The 18259-nt window shown below is 47.4% G+C and overlaps 1 protein-coding gene across 4 annotated transcripts in view; it reads left to right on the plus strand.

Annotated features, from left to right (window-relative positions):
• Positions 1-12149, plus strand: part of MCFD2 (multiple coagulation factor deficiency 2, ER cargo receptor complex subunit) — a 39155-nt gene extending 27006 nt beyond the window's left edge. Inside the window, exons 1-4 of one of the 4 annotated variants that reach the window (XM_065929324.1) lie at positions 2468-2566; positions 7839-7999; positions 8961-9120; positions 10661-12149. In XM_065929324.1, coding sequence (XP_065785396.1) covers positions 7851-7999; positions 8961-9120; positions 10661-10789 — 438 coding nt within the window. In that variant the 5' untranslated portion in view covers positions 2468-2566; positions 7839-7850 and the 3' untranslated portion in view covers positions 10790-12149. Of the gene's footprint in view, positions 1-2467; positions 2567-2619; positions 2639-7838; positions 8000-8960; positions 9121-10660 lie in introns of those variants that run through there. The other 3 variants (XM_065929325.1, XM_065929326.1, XM_065929327.1) reach the window with 3 other exon arrangements.
• Positions 12150-18259: the final 6110 nt, after the last annotated feature.

The raw sequence follows: 18259 nt of genomic DNA on the forward strand, positions 1-18259 counted from the left end.
CTCTCTAATCTGGATTTGCCACTCTCTTGAAGGATTTTGCTGAAAGCTACTTTAAAAGGAAGGAAAAAAGGCAACACTTTCAAGTGTTCTGTATTGTTCCTGAGATTTCTCCCATAATACAACTTTGGTTGGCATGTGGGTTTTTTCCAAGGTTTAGCAAGTGATAGCAGTTCAGCTCTTTACGACTTAACATGTTGGTCACCAACTTTCCAACAAGGAATAGAGAGTCTTCACCACTGGCCACCTTAACCTTCAGTTAGCCAATCCCACATTTTAGTATTTGGTTTTTGTGTCCCACTCCTAGTAACAAGTTATTTGCCTGTTAGGAATGGGTTCAGCTACAAGTTCTAGAACAATCCTCTATGAATGGCTTAAACAAATGTTTCATGGACTAAAATGGGGCAAGGGAGATCAATATGGAAGTTCTCACAGTAGTTTAAGTAGTGGATGATGGTTTCCTGGGTGTTAGTTATACTTCAATAAAGCTGAGGAGTGGGAGGAATGTAGCTCCTAGAATCTGGCTTGAACAACTAAATGGATGGCAGTGACATTTGCTAAACTGGGAAAAACAGAGAGGTACATGTTTGGGGGTGAAAATATTTCAGTGGGCCAAGTTAAGTTTGGGATCCTAGTTAGACACTCCTGTGGAGATGGCAAGTAGGCTGCTATTTTGAGGATTCAGGACTTATAGGCTGAGGTCACTGTTAGAAATCTTTTTTTGGAGTCATCTGCGTGTAAATGGCACCTGAGACCACATGATTAGATGAAATCACATAAGCAGAGTGGATAGGTCGACAAAGAAGGGGACTAAGAATAGAACCCTAAGTACCCTGATATTTATAGGTTGAGCAGAAGGTGAGAAGTCAGTGAAAAGAACCCAAGAAAGAACAGCCAGTGAGGTAGGAGAAGGACCAAGAGGACAGGGCATCAAAAAACAAGAGAAGAAGGTGTTTCAAAGTAGGAATGACTGACTGTGAGGAATAGTACCGAAAGGGAGAGTAAAAACAAAGAAAAGGAGAAGGCACCACTGAATTTGCATGAAGACTACAGTTTCAGTAGTGCAGTGGAGAAGAAACCACAGCAAGATGAATGATCCTGGGGATGGTCTATTAGAGAGGGAGTGATTGGTGATTCAAGAGAGATGACACAGGATAAGATCCACAGAAAAAGTGGAAGTGTTGGATAAATAGAATGAGAAATGCTTTATCCATCTATCAGACACTGAACTTGTTGAAGGAGACCATTTCTTGTTTGTATTCATTTCTCTGGTTAACTCCTAGCACAGAGCCTAGTACCTAGGAGGTACTCAAAAAATGTTAATAAATGAATGAATAAACAACCAGATGGAAGAATGGATGGATGGCAGAAGGAAAGCTGAAAAATGAACTAGAGCAAACTAACTCAAACTTCAGAATAAGGAAAGGAGGAGGAGTCTGGGATTAATAGGACTTCCTCTATCCTCAGATGGTAAACAATCTGCTTCTAAAGCGGGAAACCTGGGTTCAGTCTCTGGGTCAGAAAGACTCCCTACAGAAGGGAATGGCAATCTACTCCAGTATTCTTGTCTGGAGAATCGCATGTGCAGAGGAGCCTGGCTGGCCACAGTCCATGGGGTCACAGAGACGGACATGACTGAGCAACTAAGCCCCTGCTGTACTGCCACAATGGTCAGAGAAGGGAGGCAATGATTTTCTGAGCTATTAAAATTAGAAAGTGGTACTTGATCCTAGACAATATTTTCACCATCCATGTTTCTTTCTTCATTCTGCCAACCCATACAAAGACAGGAAGCCTGGCTGCTTGGTTCTCCCGGTTCCCAGACTCCCAACATGATTGTCTCAACCAAGTCCTTGCATCATTTTCAATCCCTGGCTGAGCCCACAGCCCTGTATTTCCTAGGGTTGTCTGAATTTTTTTTCCTTAGAGAGGCATCTTAACCTATCTAAGTATACCTAAAGTACAGAACGTTTCCTGTTTTTCTCCATCCTAAAATTGGCCCCAGGGCCCACCGTTGGTGAGCAACTGCAGGAGCTAATGGCTTGATACTGACAGAACAGGAATGGCAGGCAACAATTTTTTTTCACACTATTATTGCACGCTATTGTATTTTTTCCTAACTCGCTGTCAGAGAACCGGTAGAGGTGGAGGTGATGGTGGAGGTGAAAGCCAGTCTGGACGCCAGTTGCATCTGCCATCCAACGTCCTCATCCTACTACATTCCCGGGGGCTTCCGGGCTTGCCTAGCCCCTACGGACTTGGGGGTTCAGGTGGTCCAACCCAGGATCCAACCGAGTGTCGCCCTATGGAAGGCAGATAGGAGAAATGCCTCCGCCCAGCCCTTACTGGGCCTGAGCCCGTTACACGTGGAAGCACCCCAGCCGCCCGCCGGATTCCGCACTGGTCAGAGGCGGGGCCAATGGGCGGGCAGAAAGGGACGCGCGTGCGCACAGCGGGCCAGGGAGGGGGCGGAGCGGAGGAAAAACGTACTGAGGACGGGAGCTGGCGAGGCTCATGCTGGAGGGCTTCGCGTCTGGGGAAAAGCTGGTGGCAGCTGGTGGCAGCGAGGGTGAGTGAACCGGGGGCCTCCCGCGATCTGGCTGCGGCCTGTGATCCCTGTGGCCCGACCTTGGAGGAGGAGGTCCGTGGGGGCGGCATTCAGGAGTCTGCAGTGGGGCGGGATCCTGGCGTTCCTCCTGGGGGTCTCGGGGCTTCTGGCTAGGGTTGGAAGGCAAGAGCGGCCTGGGTGGGGGGTCTCAGACCCCGAGCCGCCGCGGGAAGCTAGCCGACTAGGAGCAGAGCCTCCCTCCCGGGGCATATGCCGTAGGGGCTTTAAAACCTGATGGGCCGGCCGGGGTCGGTCTCCGCGCTTTTGGAAGACCTGCGGTGGACCTGCGCGCGGGCCTGAGTCGTTGCTCTCCGTCTGCCCCTGGTGCCCCGTCTGTCTCTGGGTGAGACAGTAAACAGGTCCTGACAGGGGCCGAGCTTGGCCAGGCTGTACCAGGGGAACAGGGAGGCGGGGAAGCCTGTATTCCTCTCTTGTATCCTCTGTGTGGGCATGGCACCGCCATCCATCCAGATGCCCAAGCAGAGACCTGCCCGTCATTGTCACCTCCTGCACGCTTTACCCATCCACATCGAACCCATCACAAATCTCTCTTGGATACGCCGACTTCTCCACGCCCAGTTCCTCTGCTCTAGCAAGTTCAGGCCACCATCATCTCTCCCCTGTGCCCCTTCTTCATCCTCTGTGCTTTGTTATATATTGGAAACCGAAATCTGATCACGACCACCAGAACCCTCCCCCCATCCCCTGATCTTCCTTCTGTGGATCCCCATTGCTCTTACAAGCTTTTGAACATCGCTTTCAATGCCCTTGGTGACCTGTTTTCTTTTTTACTTTACTAACTCATCCATCTCCACTATACTGTCTTCAACCATATTGAACCCTTTTTAGTTCCCAGATTGGACCAAGTTCCTTCTAGGCTTAGGTGTTTGTTACAGCATGTTTGCTCTACCTGAAGTACTATCCTTTAATTGAAAAAAATCATCCTTCATCTATTAACGCAGGTAGGGGTTGGGGCTATTGCCATACCCTACAGCTGTCCCATTTACTGGTCTTTTCCACTGGGCTGTAATCTGTGTGACAGGAGCCTGTCTGGTTCTTGTCACACAGATTATACTATCCTCAGACATACCTGTCCTCAGAACCTTGTGCAGCCCCAAGCTGTTTGGTGAAGTTGTTTTGTAGTTTAGTCACATCCAACTCTTTTGCAATCCCATGAACTGTAGCCTGCCAGGCTTCTCTGTCCATGGGATTTCCCAGGCAAGAATACTGGAGTGGGTTGCCATTTCCTTCTCCAGGGATCTTCCCAACCCAGGGATTGAACCCCATGTCTCCTGCATTGCAGGCAGATTCTTTACTGCTGAGCCACCAGGGAAACCCAGGAAACAGTTTAGTTAAATGTATAAATGAAGCGTGGCAGCTCCCTCCGAAATGAACAAATAGATCAAGTTATTAACTGCCGGCCTCTCCAGAACCAGTTCTCAACCCCCCAGCCCATGTAGAGGTTTCTTTGTCTAGGAACTTGGTTCTTCCCTTACTTTCAGTCCAGGACCATGGCAGTTTTAAATGGGAAAGTACCAGTCAGAGTTTTTCCTTGGCATCAACTCTGAGTACAGGATGTGTGGCTACTTTGAGTCTGATTCTTAACTGAGGGCGGTGGCATGAGAGAAGAGTTGCCTACAACTGCTCGGAAGAAGGCTGGCTCCAAACTCTCCGGTGCTGATAAGACTAAGGACACAATGAGAGTGGGCCAGGCCAAACCACTGCTGGGAGGACTCCTGGGGGAAGTTATTTTTCTAGCTTAGGTCAGATCCTCTGTGATGGCGAACAACACACCTGGGTTCCAGGGGCCAGAGCCCTGACACAGAGTGAAGGTGTACTATGCCAGGTGAGCTCAGTATTTTGTTATAAATTTACTAGGGTAAAGGAGAGACAGAGAAAATAGCTTCCCCATCTTCACAGAGGGAGGGAAAGAGAAAAATTAAGGAGAACAGTATGTGACCATATGTTAAGGCCAAGTGAGTATGAGAGACCGCAGACAGGTCAGAGGAGGGAACAGTTGGTTTTGGCTGAGAGAACACAGAGATGACATTTGAATTGGGCCTAGAAGGAAGAGGGAGGATGGACAGGTGGAACCAGTGGGAACAAATGCCCTAGGACTGGAAGAGGCTGCTGGAGCCGGGAGGAAAGCCCTGTTAGAGTCAAGGCCCTGTGGGAGCCAGCCGCCATCAATGGTCTAGCGCTTCTCCCCAGAACTCCTGTGAAGGATGTCTCAAATTCAGAAATCTCTCCTCCTTTGGATTTTTCTCTAGCCTAACCTTTACACTTGCTGAAAGGCCAGTGAACCCAGGAACTCCTGGGGCTTATCTGCCAAGCTCTTTGCTTATGGCCTTGAGCTAAATAGTTAGAGTGTGGGTGATGCAACTTGTTCTTTTGGCGGAAGGGGTTGCTAGTATTTCCTTTTCAGTGTGAGCAGTATGGTTTGTCAGGTGGCAGTCAGATTCCCTGTTCTTCTTATAGCACTTGCTATGGGGAGTTTCTCTTCTGTGTTTGCAAATTTGGCTTTTGTTGTGGTCTCAAGGTTAGAAATCTGGCACAGCAAACCAAAATGGGATAAGCCCCAAATGGATGGTTCTTGGCCTTTATCCTGTCTCCTTTGAAGAGGGGATAATTTGAACTCAAAGTTACTATATTACCAAGCACTTGGTTGCTTTTTGGTGTTATGCCAATAGAACCTCTCCTCCTTACCCCACCCCTACCTGATATACTAAGTATCCAACCACATGGTTATAGGAGATGGTACCATGGGTCTGTTGATCACTGAGCTCTATTATCTGATAGATAGCGCCAAAACCAAGTTTCATCCTCAGTTACATTGACATCAGAACCTGGCAGTGTATGGGTGAGGATGGTAATCCCCTAGCTCCCAAGGACCATGGCACGAAGGCTGAGAACCACCAGCCTCTCTGTAGGAACTGTGCCCAGTGCTGTGAATGTGAATCCTGCCCCCAGCCTCACAGAGCCCAGTCCAACAGAGGGTACTGAGAGGTCATCAGACATGTTCACAGGTACATGCACGGCTGTTGTGAGCAACAGACAGGACCCTTCTGAAGGGAAGCACTTAGGAGCATATGGGGAGACTGTCTAAGCCAGGCTTGGAATTGAATAAGGCTTGCTGGAGAAAGAGACATCTGATGCCTTATAAATCTTAAAGGCTTCCCCCCTCTGGTCCCTCCTGTCCCAGAACTCTCCAGTGTGTGGTCAAAACAAGCTGTTCTTCTCTGGTTGGGGCAGTCTTTGTGGAGAGTAACCTGAGACCTTGATTTCAGGTACCAGGTAGAATGGCAGTGGCCTCATCAGTGTCTGGACACTTCTATTTGGGATGTAGTTTCTGGCTGTTTCTAAATTATTTTCTAGAGATGAGACTCAACCAGAATCCCCCTTTTTATTCCATCTATATAGAACTGGAACAAAATTACGGGATGAATTCCATTAAATATATATTTGTAAAGGAAAAACATGTTTATAGTAGAAATTTTAGAAGCAATGGAAAAGTAAAGAGAAGAAAAATAAAGGTCACTCCTAATCTCATAATTCAGAAAGTAATCTTTGTTAATAGTTTTTAGTCTTTGTTCTGTGTATGAGAAATATACATACATTGTTTTGTTTTTTACAAAAGTGAATTTTTTCTTTTTTTTTTTTGGCTGCACCACGCAACTTGTGGGATCTTAGTTTCCCAACTAGGGACTGAACTCAGACCCACAGCAGTGAAAGCACCGAGTCTTAGCACTGGACCACCAGGGAATTTCCCCCAAATGAATTGTTCTTTACAGACTTTTGTAGCCTGCTCTTTTTCATTTGGTGTGTAATGAACGTCTTTTTCTGCTATGAAATATGACAATTGCATTTTGATGTCCCTATTCAGTCTTGAGACTCGATGCTTCTTTTTACACCTAGAAGTTATATATCCCAGGGACCATTGTCTCCTTAAGGGAGGGTATACTGCTGATATCCGGCAAAGCGGGTCTGGGAAATTTTCCTAAACATTGTGGGGATGGCGTTTTCCTAGGGTCCCGCCCTCCAGAGCCTCCTGGGGTCGGTGAGAGGGGCCAGAACACCTCTGAGCAGAGCTCTCCTGGCTGTCCTTCAGCTTCCTTTTTTATAGAGGTCAGTCTGTGAGCCCTGGAAGGATCAAGACTTTCCGTGTAATGGCAGTTAGATAAGGCTGCCTGAGCCTTGGGGGGCACAGGTGGGAACGAGGCAGCCCTGCCCTCGGGGAGCTTGTGAGGCCAGCTGTGTCTCCTTGTTGACCTTGACTCCAAGTCCAGCCAAACCCCGGAAGTACTTGATGGAACCTAATCCCTGTGGAGCTCTCCTCCCCCTGCTCTTTCACGCGGCTCAAGTACTTGCCTCCCTCACAGCCCTGGGAGGTGGATGAGGCAGGGATTAATGTCCACTGCCGTGGGCCTTGATCTTACCCACCCGTTGTTTCCCTCAACCCCTGTCTCTGGTCTCACTCTACCTAATACCCTCCCCACTGCACTGCCAGATGAGCCATTCTGAAACCATCTCTGCCCTCATCTCCCTCAGTGGCTCCCATTCATCCCCAGGCAATGTCAGCCTCTTTGGCCTAGCATGCAGAGCTGCCTCCAGCATGGCCTGGTCAGCCTCTGCAGCCTGCTGCCCACTGTTCCATCCACTTCATACCCTCTAAGCTCAGGTCTGACTCACCCACTTGGAGTATCTCTCCCACTTGTCTGCACCCACCCTTTTACTCACACCTTCCATTCGTCCTTCAGTTCCTGCACGTTCACTGCACACCCCTCTGTCTGGACCTGCTGAAGTGTCCCCATGTCTGTTAACCTCTGGCCTTCTCTAGTCCAAAGGACACTTTGTCCTCTGAACTCTCAGAGGGTTTCATCTTTCTTTAGTACACCTCACTTTCTGCCTTGATTCATGCTCTCGGCAGGAAGTATTTCTCTCACCAGACTGTAAGCTGCTTGTAGGCAGGAGTGCTCTCCAGATCCCGGTAAGCTCTCATTGAGCTGCTTGGCATTCTGAAGGGGCTTCAGGAAAGGTCATGGACCTGCCAGGCCATTTGAGTGACGGGGACCTGGAGAGCCCGAGGCCATCCTGCAGTCTGGTGGCGGAGCTGGCCAGTTCTCTCCCCCAGCCCTGCTCCTTCACCCAGTTCCCCGGGGTGTGCTGTGTCAAATCTTGAAAGAGCCTCAGTTATGGTGTTCTCGTTTTCACCTTCTTGTTCCCCACCTCCCAGGTACCGGTGACCATGAGATCTCTGCGACTGCTCAGAATTCCCTTCCTGTGTGGCTTGCTCTGGGCCTTTGGTGTCCCAGGTGCCAGGGCCGAGGAGCCTGGGGCCAGCTCCTCCCATCACGGCAGCATGGGCCTGGATAAGAACACAGTGCATGACCAAGAGTACGTATTCAGCCAGGGCTGTGGTCCAGGGGCCTCCCCGTCTGCAGCTGCAGCCAATTACAAAGGCACATGCTGTCCCCTTTGCCTTCTACTATTTGTACAACCCCTTGACATTTTCCCAAGCATGGTGTTTATTCCTTGTAGCCCCCTGTAAGTCCAGGTGTTCTTTTTTTGCCATAATATCACAGAAGAGACCTAAAGAGGATGAATGGCTTTCCTGAATTCACTCTGTCTCTCTCTTCAGCACAGACAGGCAGATAGACACAGACACCAGCAGTAGTGGCAGAGTCCAAAACAGAGCTAAGATTTCTTGCTTATGACAAGATCTTTTTCTTTTTCCTTGGCATGTTCAAACATTGCATCATTTGTTGGAACTTTTACCCTGAGCCAGTCAGCCTCACACATTCCTGCCTACAATTCCTGGTCTATTATTCTTAAATTGCTTTAAGAAAAAAAAAAAAAATTAATAGCTCCCCCAACAATGTTAGGTAAAGAACCGGCCTGCCATTGCAGAAGACCCAAGAGACATGGGTTCAGTCCCAAGGTCCGGAAGATCCCCTGGAATAGGAAATGGCAACCCACTTTAATATTCTTGCCCGGAAAATTCCATGGACAGAGGAGCCTGACGGGTTATAGTCCAAGGGGTCGCAAAGAGTCGGATACGACTGAACATGCACACAAACACCCAAATGTTATAACCGTATTCTAATAATAAAAAGGAAAAAGCACCCACAATCTTGCCAGCATAACAGATGAACTGTTTGATTTTTTTTTTCCCCTACTCCTCTCATGGCCTTGCCTATGTCTATCTTCTTGGAGAGTGGTCTGCCACTGTTTCTGTTAGTTTTTTCTGGGATGGATGTACTTGAAGATCTTGAACTTTTCAGAGTCCTTAAGATTTCAGCAGGATCCCAGCCCAGCATCACTGCCAAGTGGTCTGAGCTTCACTGTTGGTCTTTAGGCATATCATGGAGCATCTCGAAGGTGTCATCAACAAACCAGAGGCGGAGATGTCCCCACAAGAGCTGCAGCTCCATTATTTCAAAATGCATGATTATGATGGCAATAATCTGCTTGACGGCCTAGAACTCTCCACTGCCATCACTCATGTCCATAAGGAGGTAGGTCGGGCAGTGGCCCAGGGGGCAGCATCTTGGAGGGGTCTCCCTCTGGTGACTCAGTCCCTGCTCTTGATGACTTCCCCTAACCTTGTACAACACTATCACTGCTTCTCCTTTTTCTGCTCACCTTCTGCTCTGCCTCTTTTCCTGTTCAGAGGGCCTTCTCACAAAGGGTGACCAGCTGAGACAGAAGCCCCAGAGCCTGCCTTGGATCTTTAGCAAGTGCCACTGGCATTTCCACCATGTGCCAGGGTCTGAGAACTAGCTGAAAGGCAGACCACATTCAAAAGGCAGAACTGGGGAGAAGTTATATCATTTGGGAAGAATGGCCAGTCTGGGCCAAGGGATCGAGGGATTTGATGATAAGTGAGGGTTTGGGTGATACAGTATGGTGGTCATGTCCTTGTTATTATCTCTAATTTGAGAGGTGAGGAAACTGAAACTCAGATCTTATGCCTCCAGATCTAATGTCTGTTCCACTTGACCACACCGTAATCTCAAGAGAGGAGGAGAGGCAAAGTTGGGGAGGGGCGTGTGCTCACACTGGCTGCCAGCTGAGCGGGGCTGTGTTTGCTCTGAAGGTAGCAGGGAGCACCAGCGGCTTCGCACAGGGGACAAGTGTGGCTAATGCAGTGTTGGCTGTGGGAGGCAGACTGATGGATGCTAGCAAAGACTGGCTTTGAGAGAGGAATCGGGGTCCAGCTGCCCTGGCAGGCGAGGATGGTGGTGGGCAGGAGAGGAGAGGGTCAGGACGTGGGAGCGGTGACAGAGGACGAATTGGCCACAGATACGAGCAGCATCAGCTCAGCCCTTGGCAACGTGAGCCCTGCCACACCCGCTTCTGGAGCAGAAGTGCCTTCACCTCAGAGACTGTAATGGGGTCTTCTGGTCGGCAATGCCTTCTCCCTCTTGTCCTGACCCCCAGATGTCTAGTGTGGGCTCTCACCACTTTAGCAGAGCTGACCTGTGGGCTCTGACCTGGGCTGACCTGGGCTTCGAGCTTTTTTTTAGGATTGATTTGTGGGTCCTGGAATCTATGAATCTCCGAGTTCTCTGTAAGCCAGATCCAGCTTTCTACAATGAACATGTATGTCTTTGGTAATGAAAAAAGAATGAAAAGTAATTTTAAAAACAAATCAGCAAGGGCCTACTTTGATTGCATTGTCCTTTTAACTGCCAAATATCATTTTTAAATTGGGTTGATGTGAATTGACTCTGGATCTAACATGTGGCTTGTGGATTTCCTAGAAGCAGAAGTACTACATTTGAAGGAGTCTATGGACATTTTATTTTAGACATTAACCAGGTGCTTTCAGTAAAAGATGCAGCTCATGGAGAAGGAAATGACAGCCCACTCCAGTATTCTTGCCTGGAAAAGTCCATGGACAGAGGAGTCTGGCGGACTGAAGTCCATGGGATTACATGACTGAGCATGTGTGCACGAGGGTGGAGGGAAATGGGTTGGTAGCAATAAAGTGGTAGAACTTAAAAAAAAAAAAAAAAAGATGCAGCTCATCATGGTGTCATTTGTACCTTGTAGGAGGGAAATGAGCAGACACCAATGAACGAAGATGAGTTGATCAACTTAATAGATGGTGTTCTGAGAGACGATGACAAGAACAATGATGGATACATCGACTATGCCGAATTTGCAAAATCCCTGCAGTAGACCTGATGTGGCCATCTCCCAGTTAAATGCAAAAATCTGACCCATTATAATGTGATCGGACACTTTCTGTAATGCAAAATAACTCATTTCCAAAATACTGCTTTGGTATTTTGGTAAAAACCTGTAGCAACTTGTTACACTGGGGTGAGAAAGAGAAATCAAGAGAAATAAAAAAGCAGAGGAATGGGACCTACTGTAGTCCCCAAGTACTGTTAAATATCTTATTGGACAAGGGCTTGATAAAAAAAATTGGATGATTGGAGCTGAGCACTCAGGAACTTGGACGGAGAATGCTGCCAGGCTCTTGGTTTTAATTCATGCTACCTGAAAAGTAAGACAAGCTTTTGCTAACTGGACACACTTTTCAGTAACTGAAGGAATGGAATGAATGCCAAATGTTTCCCCTGGGGGTATCCTGTCTCTTCAGAGGAACGTGGTCAGTATTCTGTAAAGTTCCCCTGGCCTAAATGATTACTTGTTCTGGTCAAGGGAGTATTTATTAGGCTATTCAAAGCCACAGATCAGAAGAATGTCAAGTAGTTGAGCTAGCTAGAGTCTAAGATTCTGTATCTCCTGACACTTTGGGAACAACACACCACTGACCTAAGTGATTCACCTTTTTCAGTTTTTCAATATTTTATAATACTACTGCCACATCCTTACACTATCTTTTATGTCTTCTTCAACCAAGGAGAGACCTCAATTCTAAAAGTGTTCCCTACTTCTCATCATTAGCAAACATTTTAGCTTTCTAGGTATTTGTATTTAACTCTTGTTTCTAGGGTTTTGTTTTTGCAGTTTAGAAACTCTTAAGAATGTAAGGACTTTATCCCTTCTGCTTGATAACAGCAGAGGTGAACTACCAGCCAGTCTAGCCTAAGTGAAAAGTGAAAAGATTCTTCACCAAGCACAGTGATTAACCCAACACACATGAGATCTAGAAGGAATATTATTTAAATTACCTCTTCTGCCTGAGTACGTGAATTCTTTCAGATCAGTAGAAAAAGAAACCTAAAAACTCTTAACAGTGTGAATCTCAATTGTAATTCAAAATCAGAAGTGGCTGCAGATTATAAGTTGGTTTATGGAATGTGATGGATATGCTGTGATAGGAAACCTGAAATGATGGTTGAATGGGTTAAAAAAAAAACTGCATAAAATTTTCTGTAAGATATATAGACTTATTTTCTGTACCAAAGTATTCTTATAAGAAAAATAAGTATTTGTAAAAATGGTTTCCTGTGTCAGGTATTTGTGCAATCAGAGCTGAATTGTAAACTATTCTTGTAATAACTGGTTATTTTGAAAGATTTATATAATGAATTCTGGATATATGACCAATAAAACTGATGAAATGAAAGAGCAGTTGATTTTGTCCACATAGGCCTCTTCTCCTACCATCCAAAGGGTTGGTTGGTTTAATGCCCACGTTTAACCCTCCCTGGTACTACCTTGGTCCTTTCTGCAGGGGTAGATCTAGGATTCACAGTCACTTTCCTTCTGTAGGCATTTTTTTCCTCTGCATGAAATTGCTTTTTGGACCTTCCTTCTCTGGCCAAGTTCAGATTATGACGACATTGTCTAGGAAAATACAATGTTTTCTCCTTGATTCTCGGTGACTTTTTTCTTAGCCAGAAAATTTAAATTAGATACCGTTATTGAAAGCACCCTTGACCCAAGCAGGAAGCACAGTCTCCCCTGGATTTTTGGAAATGACACTTTGTTCTGCCAGTTGAAAGGAGAGCAAAGGAAGAAGTTAGTTACCATTGCCTCCCTGACTCCCATCCCCTGCCCGAGACCCCTGGGTCTTGCCCCTCTTCATCCAGAGCTGCCCTTCTGGATGGATCTAGGGAGCAGACCCACGGTTGAAAGAAACTTGTACTGTTGGCAGCTAGGAAGTGAGGCAGCTGGAGAGGAAGAGGCAGATTCCTACAAGGTAGAGTCATCCGGTTAAACAGACCTGGCTTCACTTTGAAATTATTCCACACTGGCCTTGATGGTTAGCCTGCCTTTCCTCACAGGAAATTCCCTGTGGGAGCACCCCCACCCCACCCCCAACCCCAATCACTGCCTGGTCCACACTTCCCCATCACGGCCCCTTTATCTCCTTTCCCCTACGTGAGGTGTTGGCCGTCTCAGCCCGCCTCAATTTCTCAGATTGTATAAGGAACATCTCTGCTCCTTAATTTCTTTATCTCTAAAATGGAGACAAATACACCTGAGAGAGGCCGCCTTATAACACAAGCTTTGAACTCAGGCAGAGCTGAGTTGAAACCCCAGGCCTGCTATGCTGTTAAAGTTCTCTAACTTTCTCATCTAAAGACATGGTGAAATTTATCCACAGAGTGGTTAGAAGTATTAAAGTGAGGGAAAATATATATAAAACATCAAGCAAATGGCCGGCACAGAGTATGAGCTAAACACGTCAGTCCCCTCTCTGTTCCTCAGCCTGGCCGAAGTATCTGGACCGTGTCTCCCTGAAGAGCCGGGTCTGGAGAGGCTGGGAAGAAGTGGGTGGCTCCTTAGGGGCAGGCATCAAATGTCTTCTGCTGCTTTTTTTTTTTTAACCTGAATTTTTTAATTTTTAAAAAATTTTGGCCCACTGTGCAGCTTGTGGGATCCGTTTCCCAACCAGAGATTGAACCTGGGCCACAGCAGTGAAACTACTGAATCCTAACCACTAGACCACCAGGAAACTCTCTCTTCTCTGTTGATTATATTCCTCAATCAAAGTGCTGCATGAATCAGTGAGTGAGTGAGTGAGTGAATGAATTTTCAGGGAAGAAATGAAGGGTCATAATGCAATGGTGAAGGACACAAAAGCGTGGAAATCAAACTACTCACCTGGCCTCCCATGATTTCACTGGTCCGCAGTTAATCCCCCTTAGAGAGGGGAAAACAGACCACTTCCCAGACCTCCTTAGTCGGCATACGGAAGGCACCCAAGCCGTTAGCTGTGCCTCCTTCCTTAGAAAGATCTAGAAAAGAGAAGAGAGTCACCAGCAGTGTCCAGGGCTGTGGAGATGGAAACCACAAAGGACAGCTGCCTCAAGCCTGCTTTTTCACCTGGCTGTGGTCCCCCCGGGGCGTTTTGGAGGTGTGTAGTTTGAGAAAGCACTAGAAGAGGGTTTTTTTTTTTTTTTTCCAAATAAATGGCAACTGCAAGATGACAGAATAAAAGCACCTGTATCTCCATCTCAAGTAATTAGTCCCAAATCAAGAATAAAAACAAAACAAATTCCACCTTCATTGACCTGGGTTTGCCAGGTCTGAGCGTGGAAAGCCGGCGGGGAGTGGTAGGTGGACCGACAGGGAAAGAATGAGGGTGGCGCTGAGGGAAGCAGCTCCTTTGTCCCCTAGAATTCTAGGAAGACTGGGGGACTGAAGGAACAAGGCACGAAGCGGGAGCCAAAGGCAGGGATTGTTCCAGCCCTCTGAGAGGAGGGCATAGACCCAGCCAGGCCCGTCTGTTGCAGCCAGCTAGCCCCCTCGTCCTCCTCAGAGTACAGCAGACTGGCTCTGAGGAGGTGAGCCAGAGATGCTCTTGGCTTGGGAATGCCAAGCGAAGTGTCGGGATGAGGGGACCATGCTAAAAGCAGAAGTGAAAGGCTCTTCTGCACATGATCACAAAGCTTCAGACAGCCAGAAGCCAGGCTTGTGTTCCTTGTGAATGAAAAGTCCATTCTCTGGAGACACTGAAGTGCCCCTGCGTAAAGACCTTCAATTACTGACATGTTGGGGTTCCCAATGAAAAACCAGGCTGGCCACCTGCCCCCACGCAGATAACTACCAAATGGAGCCCGTCCAGACACCCATGGCTACCAATCAACTTGTTATTGTCACACTTAAATATGAATGGGTTACTTAGGATTGTATGTCAATTCAGGGGAAACCTTCAACACGAGAGAGACAGTAACCAAAACAAGCTGAGAAAAGGAACGCTGAGGACACTGAACTAATACAGGGGTGAGCAGACAATTAAAGCAATTGTGATCAGTATCTTCTGAGATGTGAGACTTGATCACATCCAGGAAACATAATTAGGATGCCATAAGAAAGGAAACATTGGAAATAGCATCTAGAAACAAAAAATGTGATACTATAGAATCTGGAAATAAAAAAATTCCCTACCCCACCCCCATTATGTTTTCCATGGATGAAAAGTAAGGTCGAGGAAATCTCCCAGGAAACAGAACAAAAAGGCAAATAGTTGGATGAGAAAAGAAAGGAAGAGGATTTATTGAGGAGATCCAACATCCAATTAATAGGAGCTCTTAGAAAGGGAGAACAGAAGGTATGACCCGGAGTAACCAAAAGTCAACTCAAACTAGAATAAGGGGAAAAACTGGGTGAGGATGTGTCGGCCACAGTACTAAACTGACTTCAGGTGTGGCCGACCCCTGGGCTCCCTCCACCACCAGCACCCTCTCTCTGCTGGTCTTCAGCCCCACCCCTTGTGGAGTGCGCTTCACCTGCAGCTCCCAGACAGCAGACCCAGGGCGTCCTCCTCCCCCTCCCTCTCCTCCCCCTGCCCCTCCTCCTCTTCCTCACCCCCCTCCTCCGCCCCAACCACCACCCTCCTCCCCTTGGCTTCCAGCTCAGCAGAGAAGAAAGCCTGACTGCCGCAGCACACACCTGTGCCCTGATCATGCCAGAGAAAAAGCCATATGGCATGGTGTGAAGAGTGTGAACTCTGGTTTCAGGCTACCTAGCTATGAGTCTATTTTTTTTTAAGTTTTTTTTTTTTTTTTATGTAGACTATTTTTTAAAGTCTTTATTGAATTTGTTACAATGATACCTCCATTTTATGTTTGGTATTTTGGCCCCGAGGAATGTGGGATCTAAGCTCCCCAACCAGGGATCAAATCTACACCCCCTGCATTGGAAGTCGAAGTCTCAGTCGCTGAGCCGCCTGGAAGTCCTTGGGAGTCTTGGTTCTGTGTCACTGTTCAGTGACACAGCTACTCAGTGGCAAAACCAAGACTCCCAAGGACTTCCTGGCAGCCCAGTGGCTGAGACTTCGCCTTCCAATGAGGGGGTGTAGATTTGATCCCTGGTTGGGGAGCTTAAATCCCACATGCCTCGGGGCCAGAGCCTCTTGATGAAAGTGAAAGAGGAGAGTGAAAAAGTTGGCTTAAAGCTCAACATTCAGAAAACTAAGATTGTGGCATCTGGTCCCATCACTTAATGGCAAATGGATGGGGAAACAGTGGCTGACTTTATTTTTCTGGGCTCCAAAATCACTGCAGATGGTGACTGCAGCCATGAAATTAAAAGACGCTTGCTCCTTGGAGGGAAAGTTATGACCAACCTAGACAGCATATTAAAAAGCAGAGACATTACTTTGCCAACAAAGGTCCATTTAGTCAAGGCTATGGTTTTTTCCTGTGGTCATGTATGGATGTGAGAGTTGGACTATAAAGACAGCTGAGTGCCTAAGAATTGATGGTTTTGAACTGTGGTGTTGGAGAAGACTCTCGAGAGTCCCTTGGTCTGCAAGAAGATCCAACCAGTCCATCCTAAAGGAGATCAGTCCTGGGTGTTCATTGGAAGGACTGATGTTGAAGCTGAAACTCCAATACTTTGGCCACCTGATGCAAAGAGCTGACTCATTGGAAAAGACCCTGATGCTGGGAAAGATTGAGGGCAGGAGGAGAAAGGGGACGACAGAGGATGAGATGGCTGGATGGCATCACCAACTCAATGGACATGAGTTTGAGTAAACTCTGGGAGTTGGTGATGGACAGGGAGGCCTGGCGTGCTGCAGTCCATGGGGTCACAAAGAGTCAGACACGACTGAGCCTGAGCGACTGAACTGAATTGAGCTGTGTCACTTGGGCTTGTTACTTAGTGCTTCTATAGCTCAGTTTCCTCATCTTACAACAGGAATGAGATTCACCTCATGAGGCTCGTGTGCAGAGTGATTGAGGAAACACAGGTAACATTTGCAAAACCCTAAGGACAGGGCCTGCAGAGAGGGAGCACTTTGTGTCAGTCAGAACCGTTAATATTCTGAGCCCTCAGCCCTCACTGAGGCCAAGGCCATGCCACACACACCGGGGGGCTCAGGCCTTGGCTAGCGCTGCATTTCTGGGGAGGGGCTGGGGCCCCAGTAGCATAAAATGACTGATGGTGATGAGGAGGCATTTCTGCAAAGTAAATCAGGGTACAATTTTTAGAAAAGGGAGGTGGGAAGCTCTGCATGTCCTGCCCTAGGATGGTTGGCAGTGAAATAGTCCATTCTTCCAAGGAAATCTCCTCACTCCTCACCATCCAGGGCCCGGCCTCAGGAGCTGCTGAGACAGATAAATACTGTACTTGAAGGCCCAGCTTCCTGCCTCTTCCCACCTGGGCCTCCATCATCAGCATGACGGGAAACCGTGTTCTGTTCTCTTTCTATCAGCTTCTCATCATCCAACTCAGACCCAAACTGCCTGGAATCACTCATACTCACTTCTCAGGAGTAAATAATCATGGTCAAACATGGTCCAGTCTGACACCATTTAGGAAAAATGTCTGCATCTGTGCAAGGGCACACAGGATGGCTCTTTGAACCAATTTACCCTCCTCAACACCTGGATCTTCAGTGGGGTTACTTCCTCCAGTCCGAGGTGTTCTCTAAGTACCATGAGTGTTTGCCTTGCTGCGGGGAGATTGACAGAGGTCGCTGGGAGCATTGGCCTGAAAAAGAGGAAAGATCTGCCTACCTAAGTAAAGTAACGGAGTCCCAGAGCTGGGAGGAGAGAATGGAAACATGTCAAGCACACACAAGAGAAAGACTAGAGAAATGAGACAGAGGGCTGATAGGAAGGTTGGCAACACTCCAGTCCATGGTCAGGACTTGGAGGGCACCAGAGAACTGAATTGAGGACAAAAGTAGGGTGGGGAGAGTCCGTGGGATGCTCTGAGAGGATGAGCCTGCAGCTGGGGAACTCAGGGGTATTTGGATGTCAAATGTAATTGATGTTCACAATAATGTGTTTTAAAATGTATTAATGTAGAGTTCTAGATCTAGGTAGAAAAGACAACATCCCTATTCTAAAGGTCTTGAGCTTACTGTGATAATAAAAGCATTGTCCTCACAAACGTATCCAGGGTGAGCACCATTTAAAGGGATTCTATACAGTCGTTTTGCCTGTGTTTTAAAGAAACCCAAACCCAGGAAGATTGGATTCATTATAAATCCAATTACAGGAGAAAGATTAGGGGACTAGCTGCAGATTTTAGTGACTTGTAGCCACAGGTGAGTAAGTAAAGAATGACGGACACAGCGCATGGTCACCTGACAGGTCCCTGCAGCGCTTACGAGGCTCCACCCCTGTGCCCTAGACAAGGAAGGTCGTATTCCCATAGGCAGCTGGGAGCAATGGCAGTGGTGAGAGGGCATCCATGTGACACCAACGAGAGATGCAAGCTGTTCACAGCCCCTAAGAACCCTGGATAAGGAGGAACATCAATCTTGTATTTGGA

This window comes from Muntiacus reevesi, chromosome 3, assembly GCF_963930625.1.
Source record: "Muntiacus reevesi chromosome 3, mMunRee1.1, whole genome shotgun sequence".
NCBI classification, from domain to species: domain Eukaryota; kingdom Metazoa; phylum Chordata; class Mammalia; order Artiodactyla; family Cervidae; genus Muntiacus; species Muntiacus reevesi.